Source organism: Apaloderma vittatum, unplaced genomic scaffold (genome assembly GCF_000703405.1).
Source record: "Apaloderma vittatum isolate BGI_N311 unplaced genomic scaffold, ASM70340v1 scaffold26018, whole genome shotgun sequence".
NCBI classification, from domain to species: domain Eukaryota; kingdom Metazoa; phylum Chordata; class Aves; order Trogoniformes; family Trogonidae; genus Apaloderma; species Apaloderma vittatum.
The window spans coordinates 92,630-106,252 of NW_009732919.1; the positions used below are offsets into that span (position 1 = coordinate 92,630).

At 40.9% G+C, this 13,623-nt stretch overlaps 1 protein-coding gene across 1 annotated transcript in view; it reads left to right on the forward strand.

The window, feature by feature from the left end:
* Positions 1 to 13,623, forward strand: part of LOC104278664 (receptor tyrosine-protein kinase erbB-4-like) — a gene marked incomplete at both ends in the record, with an annotated part of 56,872 nt that overhangs the window by 26,391 nt on the left and 16,858 nt on the right. Inside the window, 5 exons of the mRNA XM_009875699.1 lie at positions 1,683 to 1,801; positions 5,468 to 5,609; positions 7,102 to 7,215; positions 8,832 to 8,958; positions 12,064 to 12,137. Coding sequence (XP_009874001.1) covers positions 1,683 to 1,801; positions 5,468 to 5,609; positions 7,102 to 7,215; positions 8,832 to 8,958; positions 12,064 to 12,137 — 576 coding nt within the window. The remainder of the gene's footprint in view (positions 1 to 1,682; positions 1,802 to 5,467; positions 5,610 to 7,101; positions 7,216 to 8,831; positions 8,959 to 12,063; positions 12,138 to 13,623) is intronic.

Here is a 13,623-nt window from a genome sequence, read left to right on the forward strand (position 1 = left end):
TGGGGCAAGGCTGGCCAGAGGGGGGCAGCAAGTGGTGGCAGAGGAGAGGTCATTTTAACAAGTGAGGGAAGGGAGGTGGTGCCCGCTCGGCTCTGAGGCCTGCTCAGTGTTTGAGGAGAGGCACAGGGAAACACAGCGGCCTGGAGCGGTGGGACAGCATGAAATAAGGGTCCTCTCCGCCGGCAGGAGAGGAGGAGCCTCTGGGAAATAGGGTCCTCTGGCAAGTCAGGATAAATCTGGGCCTTGCCACCCTTTGAGGCCAAAGCAAATAGTGGGTGCAAAGCAAGGCGCTGCAGGCCAGTTCCTGAGCTGGCAGAGAACTGTACAAGTCGCTCACTAAACGAGGGCTTCATTCGTTTTTGTGAGCTGAGGCTCTGTCCCTGACAGCTAGCAGGGTGGTGTGACATGTTTTGCCTGATTATGCCCCTGTTCTATGTCTCTGTCCTAACATTTATGGAGACTGTTACTTAAATAAGCAAATCCTGGTTCTCTAACAGTGTTGGCAGCAAGTGCATTTACAGACATTTTGTAGATGAGGTTGCATAAGACACGGAAATGTTTTCTGTCTGGGGGTTTGCCTCTGGTATCATCAAGATGGAATAAGGTGCATCATTTTATTGTGTAGATTATAAATGATGATTTTTCTTTGGTTATTTACATTCTTATGTCCTAAATAAATATTGTGTATATCAAGAAGCTGTGGCATTACCTAAAGTATCTCTGGCAAGTAGTGGAGGGAATTTGGTTTGGAAAGTACTTATAAAGGAGTTACCAATCCATTAAATGGTAGAACTGAGCAGAAAGTTGAGTGGAATTTTGCATTCTCTGGCTTCTTGCAAAGTGTTTTTCACAGAGAAGTAATTAAATGCTTTTAACAAAATAAATGGTAAAGGTTAATTACAGAAGTGTAATATCCTTGTGTTTATGAAAAGACAGCTCACAGCACATTCTGTAGACAGAGGTTCATATAGTCTTATGGATAATATCAATTTCTTTTTCCATAAAATAAAGATTGAGGCTATAGCTGAGTGAGGGGAGGAAGGTGCTCAACTTGATGACCATTCTTTACACGGAGCTAAGCCCTGAGGCACAGCAGTGTGGTACCACTTAAATCACTGTGCTCTCCAGTTGGTAGAGTACAGTTGTTTCCCTGTGAATGAAGGCTGGATTGTGTTATTTAGGAAAGGTAAGTGGTGTTTCCAAATGTGTTGCAATCTGCAGGTTCTTTTATCTCATTGCCTATTTCTTGTTCTATCAAGAAGAGCATTTGGCTCTGAATTTCACCCCTTTACGTGGTGTTGCTGTTCTTTCTGGGAAAGCTCACACGGAACTGGTGAGCTCTTCTGTTATTTGGAGTGGGAGAATGGGATCATGTCTTTCCATCAGCTGTTTACAAGAACTAATAATTTGAACATAATGTTCCTCCTGAATTTCCAAGCGTAAGAGTAAACGCTTTAAAAGTTCTTCCTGCACAGTCCTTGAGCCACGTATATGTTCCTAAAGAGGGTATCGTGGAGGAATTCTGGAGTGTACAAGTGAGTAGTACTGTTGAAGCAATTACCTTAAAACTTGAGGGTGTTTTTCGCTATGCTGTTCAATTTGTTGTTTTCCTCAATGTGCAGTTGAAGAGCTTGCTCCTCAGTTCTGCTTCTGACATGCTAATTTTTCCTGCTCCCTTGTAGTAACGAAGACCGTGTGTGCAGAGCAGTGTGATGGACGGTGCTACGGGCCCTACGTCAGTGACTGCTGCCACCGGGAGTGCGCTGGAGGCTGTTCCGGACCTAAAGACACTGATTGTTTTGTATGTGTGAGACTTCCCATTCTTCTTGTTCCTGGCAGTCACGCTGCAAATTCTTAATGCTTTAATCCATGAAATTCACAATTTTGAACCTTTTAATGTATTGCATATACACTCCCAGATTTAGACTGCAAATTTTAGCATTTTTCACATTATATTAACATCACTTATCTGCTTAATATTGCCCATTAACAGATTTATGAGATTTGTAAATACAGATTGGGAACTATTAATATGCTAATCTCTGTGATTTTTATCATTCACTTTTCTGAAATTAACTTTTAGAGGTGATAGGGAATTTTTAGAAGTATTTATCATTACATTTGAGCACAGCTTTTATTACTGTTCTGTGTGCTTTTCATTTGAAAGTCAAGAATACAATTTAGCTTCTCTGTGAAAGGTGTTCCCTATTACTCCCAGACTTGATTTAAATGCAGCTTTTTTACTGGGCATGCTTCTTTGTGGAGATGGAAGGAATATTATTTCCAAAATACTCTACTTCAAATTCATGCTACTACGTGACCTTAAGATGAGAAGAGGAGAAGACTAACTTTTTACTTAAAAGAGTAGACAATCTGAACATACAGGCAATTAGATGAACCTGTCTTGTTTGTAGTGTGTTATTTATAATAGTCTAAACAGCTTCAGGACACAACACTCATCTTGAAAAATGTGTAGCTTTTCACGGTGGGTTGCAGAGACAAGTTTTGCTAATGTTTTCAGGGGAAGCAAACCTAGGCCTAAAGAAGCCTTAGAACTAGAACATGCCCAGAGAGGTGGATCTTTAAAGGTACCCAAGGGTTTGAAGAGACAAATACCTACAAAGCTGGGTAGGCTCCTTTTCAAATCTGCCAGGTGGCATTGGGAGGAGAGCTATTATGGTATGGAAAATTGCAGGTGGTTTGATAGTGTGGGCAAGTGGATCTTAACAAACCAGCAAGAATTAATCTTCCCCTGGCTGAACCTGCAACTTGCTCACTGTTCACATGTCGTTTGATAACGGTAGGTGATGTGCTTCAAAAACACATTCTAAATTATATTCTTTTGTTGCTGATGAAATGCAGCAATGGCCTGACTTAACTACTAACAGGTTTTATTAGAGCGGCAGGGGCTTTGCACAGCTTACGTGGTACACCTGATCTGATGCTCACTGGAGGTACCGTGTTGCCGTTGCACTAGAGAGATGGGGAAATAACATTCTTTCCCAGGTCCTGTATGATCTAAATAAGTGAAGGAAAGAGGAAGAATGCAGCTATTGTCCCCGTAAGGCTGTTGAGGAACATCCTTAAAGCTGATGTGTTGATGTGTGCCCATTTTCAAAGGTTAAGGACAAGTTACTTGCGGCACAAGTTCTGTAAAACTGCAGCCTGAAAGGAAATGAGTTAGATTTTCTCTATTGTGGCAGTTATGGAAATACGTGTGCTAAAAATCAACTAGCATGTTTGTTCTGATCCTGCAGAGAAGCACCCTGGGCTTTATTCTCATTCTCTCCTGGCCCAAGAGCAATGTAAAAGAAATTCAGCAGGGGTTTGGCAATTTTCAGGACTAGTCATTACTTGCTTAGCACACACTGGGTGAAAAGTGTAACCCTTTAGGCTATAGACAACTGTGCTTAGCTTTCAGCTGAGATACAGAACTGTATCAAGAACGCTCAAGAACTGTGTATTTTCCTGTGCTTTTACTCGCAAGTTAGCGGCACTTAGCACCAAGTGCTAGGAGTTTGCATATATTATCAAAGCAATTACAAATGTGTACAAAGCATTACAGTTATAAATTAAAAGTTCCCAAATCTTCTAGATGAACTTTTCCTGAGAAGTGCTGTCTCTCCGAAGAGTATTGGTGTGCTTTGCTTGATGAATTTGCTAAACCGTTGTCAGAAGATTGTCATGTACATGATGGAGTACCTTTTAAGTCAGCAGTGGATGTAAAAACATGCGTTGAGGAAACAAGTGAAATTAGTATTTATTAATAAGCAAAAGTACAGTTTATGAAGCGTTGCAAATCATGGCAGCCTGCAACGGCATCCTGTTGTAAATACGGTTTTAATATTTCTAGATAAAATTCATCTATCCTCCTCCATATGCTGCCATACAATCATTTGCGTATGCAGTTCTAAAAGCAAGACAATGATCATCATCTGACATAACTGCAAGCAAACGTGCTCAGCCAGAGTTTTAGAGCTGTTCCTGTCTTACGTTCAAACCCAAACTGGAGCTAAAACTTGAAATGCATAGGAGCACCTGGGTGAGTGCCCAGGATGGAACCACATGCGTAGGGTGGACTTCCCATCCTGTTCTTAGTAAAGAAGTAGCTGACTCTATTTATCTTTGTAAAAATAACAGAAAACCTCACATTTGATTCTGTGAGAAACTGACATGCTTTGCAATACACATTTTAAAGAGCCAGAAAAAACAGCATCAGCAGTTTGGCTGAACTTACTGCTCTGTACAGGAGAGCGCCTTCATCATGGAACTCCCTGTTTGTCCCTTTCAGCAGCAGATTTTGTCCTTCTCCCATGGTTACCTCTCCCTTCTGAAATTTTCTGAGATGACAAGTAATCTCCCCAGTCCTGCAGGTCCTGATTTGAATGAAGATGGAACTGTTAGTAAAAGCAGCACACAATGCACGTGTTCTTATGCCTGTCAACTCTTTAAAGATTGAAAACCATCTGTATTTTTTACAACCTGGGAAAGGACCAGAAGGATAAACCCCTAGACTAAAACTTCTAAAGCAACCTGGCTTCTGGAAGACGGGTCAGTTAGGAATCAGAATCCTCTAGCAGTGCTAGAGGGCTCCAAGCCAGGCTACAGCTTTCACATTCTTAGGAAATTTGACATTTATGGTACTCTTTGTGAGTATTACTCCGACAGGTTTTTTATAAGCTATAGTTAAAACCCTAGACATAATCTTCGGTGATAAGGACTGTCAAAAGCAGCAGGGTTTTTCTCTTGCTAATTATCAACCTTGCATGGTCAATTATTTTCTCTGCATACCATTACTTTCTTTATCCACACATTTGCCTCTTCATTTGTCAGGGCTCTGTCCTCTGTCAGCTGTGGGTGGCTGAGCTTGAATGCTAAGTGATACAAAGTCCTATTTTCTTCTCTCTGTGTGTGAAACAACTGACCTTGTTAAACTTACTGCTTAGGGAAATGACCCCCTCCTGTGCTAGCTCGAAAGAAGTTCTTATCCCTCTCCTGCTTAATAATTGGGAATTTCACTTTTCAGCTGGATGATGGACTCATGCTGTAAGAAATCTAAAGGACCGACCTCTGAAAAAGTCATTAGCATTTGTTTAGACTATGATAAATAACTGATCACTCTTGGCAGTTCTAGAATGTCCTATAGAGTTGTAAATTAGTTGATTGCTAGTAGTAACTATAGTTATGAAACAAATTACAGTGTTGTTGTGGTTTTGTAGGAAGTGCTGTAACAGTTAACAGTGTTTCAAATTAAGGGGCCTCAGTGAGCCCCCTTTTATAACTCGTATTTGCCAAGAACTTAGCAAGAAATCTAAGTAGCCAAAATGAAGGTTAGAAAACTGTGTATCACATTCCTCACTGTTGCAGTGAGTCTACACAATCAAGACTGCATTTTACACTTCTTTAAAAAAAAACCTCACAAAAGCAGCTATATGATTTAATTTTTTTTGTCTTCCTTGTTTTGCAGGCCTGTATGAATTTCAATGATAGTGGCGCATGTGTCACACAGTGCCCCCAGACTTTCGTGTACAATCCTACCACCTTCCAACTGGAGCATAATCACAATGCCAAGTACACCTATGGGGCTTTTTGTGTCAAAAAGTGCCCACGTAAGTTTTGTGTGAGCTACCTTTTCCTGCAGTGACGGAAAGTTTGAGTTGCATTTCAGGAGACTTACTGAACGACGAGAGAATGAGAGTTAAGCGCACGGTGCAGTGTCTCAAATCTCTCCACACGCGCTTGGAGCCTGTAATAACTCAGTCATGTGTTAACTAAAGGCAGTGACGTTCCGGGCTGCTGGCCCTTCCCAAGTATCCGGTATTATAGTGATTTTTTCATAAAGGAAATTCAGTAGATTTCTGTTTTCATGACCGCCGCTTGTTCTGTTTGAGCTTTAGGTTAGCATTTGTGTATTTCAAAATGTACTGTTAAAATAGTTTGTGGGATTGTAAAAGGGTATAAGTTTATATTTCAGCAAAATAATAGTCTACCACCAGTACTACCTGGCACCAAGGGCTTTCATGATACTGATGCCCTTTTCTATGCTCAGAATAATGATAGGATGACAGAAAGTTACCATAAATATTTTCTGAGCAATTCTGTCCCAATGAGGAAAACAATGCAGTACTGACAACAATACAGTCTTTTAAAACTCCAGAATAAAATTAGAGGGGGAGAGGGAGTTAAAAAAAGAATAATTCCATGCATGTGAAAACACGCCTGCTTCTGAGATACCAGACAGATGATGACAAGTAACAGAAAAAAAATTAGAGGGTCATCACTTATATAGTCTTTGATACAGCTGTTTGAGTTAGAAAGAAAAAAAAGGGAAGCAGTATTCTTGCTCTCTCTTTCATTCACACCAAGGTCTTCAGTTGCATTGTGCTTTAATTAGCCATAAATTACTTATGAGAAGGATGGGTAATCTGTAATAAACGGAACCATAATTCAACCCAAAGCAAAATACAAATTTTGAATCTCAGTGGAGGTGTTCAGACTGACAGTAGGCTGAGGCTGTGACTCTCAAGGCTTAGTTCTGTAGTTCTGTCTGTAATAGAGTGGTGGGGTTTATGAAGCAAAAGAATCTGTTTATTTTTTTTACAAAGCATGCCCTGCTTAAGGGATATGATTCTCTGTCCAAATACTTCATTGAACTTTTTTTCCCTTTCTTGACAGCATTAAGCTTTCAATTAGGTAGGATCAGTCTATATCCCCTTAGGCAGTTGTTTTACAAGGGAAAATTGAAATACTTGTCATTGTCTTTTGCAGTGTTTTATTATCCCAGACGTATATGTTAGTGTGTATATGAAGGAGACAGGGCAGTGCATCTTGTTTCATTTCTTTTCGATTACTGTAGCTTTTTTTACTGCAAAGAATAGTAAAGCCAAATTGGGGGAAGAAAGGGAATCAGGTCTGACACTTCATGGATTTTCATAAGACTTCATCTACTCTTTTTGCTTATATACGTTTGAAAACACTGAGCATTAAATATTAATGGCAGTGTGGAGGCACGGAGGTAATTAATACCATAAGTATTGGCACGTCCTGGTATTTTTTAGTCCAGTGGTTTGCTTTCTGCCAATATCTTCTTTTTCTCTGCAGACAACTTTGTGGTAGATTCCAGCTCTTGTGTCCGTGCGTGTCCGAGCTCCAAGATGGAGGTTGAAGAAAATGGCATTAAGATGTGCAAGCCCTGCACTGACATTTGTCCTAAAGGTACGCAGTAGTTTAATATAAATTTTCTTGACTGTAGTAGAAGAAGAGAAGGGTGTTATTTTGGCATGAAATACCCTTCATGAGTACGTTGTAGAATATGAATAGCCCTTCCATACCCACGGAAACTGGAGGTATGCGGGCTGTGTGTGACATAATGTATACAACAGAATGACAATTTCTTAAGTTGTAACGGTAATATAACAAAACCAGTTATTTTTCTATTAGATAAAATGGAGGGAGTTTCTCTGTTGGTTTTAGAGAAATATGAAAGAATTCTTTATTGTGTTATTTTAATAACAAGTATTTCCTGGAGGCAGTTTAGAGCTGTCTTTCTGTCATTCCAAAGGGGACCATGCTTAAGCCCTGGCTTCTACATGTGGTATTTCTCATACTTGGAAATGCAGCTTTAGGTTTCCATTCATTTCCTCTGTTTTTTTAAAATGTCTCTGTTTTCCCAGAATCTTCTACCTACTTTCTAACTGTGTGAAAAACATAGACGAAAAGTTTTCAGTGATGATGCTGTTGAGAAGACTGAAAGCTATAGGTTACTTTCCTGTCCCAAGCTCCTCTAGGGAGATCTTCTGCTCCCTGTTGGAAGGCCTGGGGAGCAAAGCCCCCTAAGTTTTCCCATGTGGGGCCTGTGCCACTTTTCAGTCTGAGTGGAAGTCACATCTGGAAGGGAATTCACGATGGAGCTACTGAAAAACTCTATAAACCAACAGTCACTCCACATGGCTGAAATAGTCAGACACAGAGATCCCTGCCAAGGCAGGGTACTGACATGCTGAATTCTAAGTGAAGGCCATGTCTGTTCCTTTAACCTAGTTGCAGTTACTAACCTTTTTGCTGGATAATTAGTTTTATGCATGAAAGTGTATGTGTAGTGTTCCTGTCAAGCTCTTAGCCTTACTCTGTGAGGAGGAAAGTTGCCAGATGTTTGTAAAAGTTTCACGTGTGCTGCTGGTAGTTGCTGTTAGAGGAGCCCAGTTAGGGTGATAGGATACATGGTGGAATCAGGAAGGATTTGTTCCTGGATGCATCATGTGTTCCCAGAAAGTGGAACTAAATTACGCAGGCAGGGTAAAGAATTTTCCTCGCTAGCTACCAAAGTATCTTCAGGCCCCAGTAACTTGTTGGGATGATGAGTAAAGAATTATTAATATGTCCTTTCCAAAGAACCTTATGGCATGTGAATGGTTAAGTTCAAAAATCCAGCAGAGCAAAGGGGACCTGTTGAGCTCACAGTGTTAGGACGCCTCGGATTCTATAGTGAGTCCTGTGCAAATAAAGGGTACGGCCACGAGGCTAGTCTGAGCTAAGGTATCAACTGTCTGTTTACGGCTGGCTTGAGTGGGATTTTCTGTGGCTCATACTTGCGTTGAGGTCCAGTGTGAAATACCCTAACCCGTGTGCCAGGATGAGCTTCTGTGGCACGCACTTTAGATTATTGTTTGTTTTAAATTGGCCCATGCTGCTTTGGGAGTATATGTAGAAGGTGACGTTTTAACGCCTCTATGTTGCTTTATCTCTGAAAGAAACAGAGTCCTGTCTAGGTTCATGTTCTGATTCAGTAATTGTTTTTCCTAGTTCTTCACACAAACTCCTTATTTTGACAGCGTGCGATGGCATTGGAACAGGGAGTTTAGTGTCAGCCCAGACGGTGGATTCCAGCAACATTGACAAGTTCATAAACTGTACCAAGATCAATGGCAACCTTATCTTCCTTGTTACTGGGATTCATGGGTAAGTGACAAAATATTAAGACATTAAGTCATGGTGCCAGCTGAAACGAATTGCATCTTCCTCTTAATGATGGCTGCAGGCTTCTTTTACAGAATAGGAGATCCAGGATAAAGTAGCTTCCTGTCTTCCATTATGAAGGAAACTGTTACCCTGATTCTTGTGATTCAAGCCCTAGGAAAAAAAAGGATGAAGTAGACTGTTTACACTAGAAAGAGAAAAGACAACTGTGATATTTGGTTGCTTTATGAGATCTGCAGTACTGGCTTATGGTAACAGCTGATTAGAGCAGGGAGAAAGGGAAGTTATCTTCTGTTAGTTTGTTTAAGTTTCATATGATCAGCAGTCTAATGTGGAGAATATGCAGTCAGAGTGCCTCACCTGGCATCAGTTGTCTTAGCCTGGGTGGCTGTCACTGCCTACACATGCCAAAAAGCTGCCCTCTTGTCCATTAGTTTTGAAGTACAGGTTGAAGTTTCAGTTGCAGAGATGCGCAAAACTCACTGGTATTTAAATCCAGTATTTTGGTTAAAATATGGCTGTATACTGAACAAGTCTTAGTAACGGCTGAAGATGTGGCAGTGCAGAACAATATTTAAAAGGCTCGCCAGTGTTTCCTTCTAAAGGCAAATACACCAGCCAGGTAACGGGTGCCTTGCTGTTCACAGGGCGGTGCACTGTGTGTTTGTCACTGGAGCAAAGGTGGATGCACAAAGCAAATGCTGCAGGGGTGGGATGTCCCCAGGGCAGACAGACATGCTCCGCTTGGGTATTCGGCTGAGGTCCTAGGCAGCTGGCCACAGTCCTGCATCGTATTCATTGAGAGAACACACCTATGATGTTAATTCATGTTAATTCAGGCCTTCACGTTGTAATCAGCCATGGTGATTATGTGTTTTCTGGACCTATTAAAATGAGCAAAATCCTCAAAATGCACACATAAGATTAGACCCTTTTGCCCTTTCATTGGAAAAAGTATACAGATATGGGAAATTAAGAGTATGAAATACTCAATTGCTTGTGCCACTGCACAGGCTTCAAATTTTAACTTGCTTTTTAAGTTCCTGGGAGCTTTAAACAGTGCTGGCAACTCCTTGTCAAGATTTGGTATCTTCAGTGCATTTTGAAACCAACTCCATGTTTGCAGCTTTGTGGCCTAGCGAAAATGTGATTAGTGGAATGTCTGCAGATTGATCTGAAACGGAATTCTGGCACGAGTAGTGCCGGGAGATATTTCTATAGTCCTTTTATAGATTCAGATATATTTACATTATAATGAAGTGGTTGATGCTGAGCTGCCTGGGTTAAATTTCTCTATTAGGTGAGATGGAAAGAAATTACTTATTTCCTTGATTTGATATAGCAATTGGTTATAATGCTTCACCTACAACTTAACTCCAGCCATGAGAAAGACGGTTGAAAAAAATCCACTTCAGTGGGGCCCTACAGCTCAGTGATTCTCAAAAGGGCAACAAATGTGAGCTTTGACTGTGTAGCTCCTCTTCTCATCTCTCCAGTGAAGAGTACGATGTGAAAGGTTAATGTAGCATAGGACTTTGATTCAGGTGGTTTAAGGAAATGCTGCTTCAAACTTGTTGAAACCCTGGAGAAGGTCACACAGGAGTCAGGGCTCAGGCTGCCATACTTTCTGATCTGGCCAGGTGACCGACTGAGAATCTATTAAATCTCACAGAACAGGAAGTACACTGGGAAACGCCAGACAAGAAGCCAGAGGACACAAGCAATTTTTGTGTGCATTATTCCAGTGCATTACATGAAACGTAATTTTGGATGTTAGAACTGCTTTTGTTGCAAAAGTTATATGAGCTGCAAAGTTACAAGATGAGTCTCATTAAAAAAACCTTTCAGAGTTAAAGGAACCAAACACAACCTTGAATAAAATCATATTCATCTGAAAAATACCTAAACTATGGACTATTAAGCAGAGAGTTAGAAGACCTTTTTCTGTTTTAAAACAAGAATGTAGGCCTAGGATGTGTTGTCTTGGAACTATGTAGCACCTTGTCTCTCATTCTTCGTGAAGAAAACTCCCTCCAACAAGTCTTAAGCATGAGGACACTGATTTCTGCAACTCTAATTTGTTCCACAGCATAAATTACAGCAGTATGTATTAAAATAAGAGGATTTGAAAAGTAATTAAAGTAACTTCACATTTCTGGAACAGCTTCTTGTTTGATTTTTTTTGTTACGTTTTGCAAATCAACAACACAGGAAATTAAAAAAATGACACTAGCTACACAAATAGTTTATAGGACACTGCAGGGGAACAACAGTAATACATATTCCAGTTCAGCTTTTCGTTAACTTCTCGTACAAGTTTGTTCACTCAGAGAGAACTGCAGTGAGTTTTCAATGCTTCAGATTGTAGAGACTTAAAGTCTTATCACTCTGTGGGGAATTGAAAGACTTTTTGTAGTGGCAGAGAATAACTTCAGTGAAAGATGCCAAGTGAATTATTTTGTTTGTTTCCATGGGGAACTGTACTGTTACAGTTGATCCTGTCGTACTTTTGTGATTCTGTATCCTGTCTTTCTCTCTACTGCCTTCTCTCTACTGGTTGCCTCTGGTTGGAGTGCTAAAAAGCCAAGGTGCACTCTGCTTGTGTTGCTGCCTGTGAAGGGGTGGGATTACCAAAGAGAACCGTGGTTTAAGGATGGGTGGCCCCAGCTAGCGCTAAGTGCTGCCTCCTTCTTCCCTCGTGACTTGCAGCAGGAGCAACAAGCCCTCAGTGCTCACCAGCTTCTGATCTTCCCGTTTGTTGCCCACCTCCAGTTTCACGATGAGCTGAAACTCTCGGTCTTGGAGCTGTAAAATCCATCTGTTCCTGTTATACTGAAAAATCCTGCCCCTGCTAATAAGAATTGTAGAAGATGCCTGGATTGTTCTACAGTTTCCTGTGTTGATAAAGCATATCAGACATTTGGCCCTTAAACAGGGGGTTAATATATAGGGTATATATGGTATTTGGAGCATACGCTGCCTAAAAACAGTGTCAACTTCCTGACTACTGCTTTCTACGTGACAGAGCTTTGAGAACTTGTTCTTTCTTTATTCAGCATATCATATTTTGTTCTTTTTATCTTTCAGGGACCCATATCACACAATTGCCGCAATCAATCCAGAGAAATTAAATATCTTCCAAACAGTGAGAGAGATAACAGGTAAAATACTTCCAGTTTTCTACAATCTGAACTTCTCATTTCCCGTTTACGGTTGTCATTTGCTGGATTTTCTGAGGAATACAAAGGGCTTTTTTTCTATAGACTCACCACACTGTAAATTTTGTTGAAGTTTAATACACAGCACCTTCAGTAGCAGCTGGTGTTCATAAGTGTGCAGTTCTTTGCTCACAAATACAATGTCCATTACGTGTGGGGTACCCAAGCATCAGACAACCAAGACCTTACTGTTGTGTGGATGAGGGGTCTTGATCTTCAGTTGGAAGCATTTGAAATATGTCTTGGGGAAAAAAAAAAAAGACAAGCAAATCAGGTTTTGTGGCTACTGTTTTTGGTCTAACAAGCAAATCAGATTTTGCCACAACTGTTTTATGTCTAGCAGCAGATGCTGCTACAAATCAGCTTCTGTGATTTAAAGACAAGTGTATGATGTGTGGGAAGGGCGTCCCTCCTAGCCCTTGTGGCTTTGGGTGGGGTCACCTAGCTAGAGCTTAGTACTTTGGTTTTTTGCATCTTGCTGCTTCTTGTTTCACCATCTAGGGGCAGGGAGGAACATACTGCAGCTTTGAGTTCTTGACTGAGTGCTCGTTTTGTGTAGATAGACTTTTGGTTTTTTTTTCATTTCTTTATTTCATGAACACAGAAAAAGTGTGTGTACATTATATTGTTGAGCTGGGTGGAGCTCCACATGTGTTTGGCACTTGAGTTCTCTGCCACGTGCTTTACCTCTCAAAAGCTCTGTGTTTCAGCAAGCCAGTGGTATTAAAAAATGAAAGTAAGCTCTAAATCTCTCCCTAATTAATGCCAAAGATAATCTGGCATCTGGGTGTCTGTAATTTGCCATTGTTAAGCACCTTGTCTAATTGAAAGTCTCAGCTCTACTACTTAAGCGGAATTACCCCTATGCTTAAAGATGCAATATATTTCATTCCAGGAGTGAATCACAATCGTAGGGGACCGCGCTCTGTAGAGGTCTGTGTAGCACAAAAGTGGTCCCACAGACCTGTGCAGAGAATGTTGTGGTGCTGAGCAGTCCACACGCACACTCCGAAACGAATGCAAGTTCTTTGTTTTAGGAAAGTCTTGTCATCTTTTAATAATCGTTGCGGATCTCTCAACTTCTGTCTAAGACTCTAGCACATTCTCAAACAAAAGGGTCTTAATTCAGGCAACCCTTTTTTGCTGCTGCTGTTGAGAAGAGGTTGGGAGACCTTGGGAGATTCCAGCCTGTGTTTAGATTCACCCTCGCTGTGGCTGTTGGAAGTGGATGTAATGCTGCTATGACAAGTTCTGCTTTGATTTCTTGGAGGAGATGGTGGTAGGCAGCCCGATGATTCTGAAGACACCAGTCTGCAGCATTCATTACGGATTTATTTCTTTTTCTCGAACCGGCACTGTCTTTCATTTACAGGCTAAGCTAGTCCTAACTCATTTATGTGATAAAGCAGTCTTTGTGGCTGGAATCATT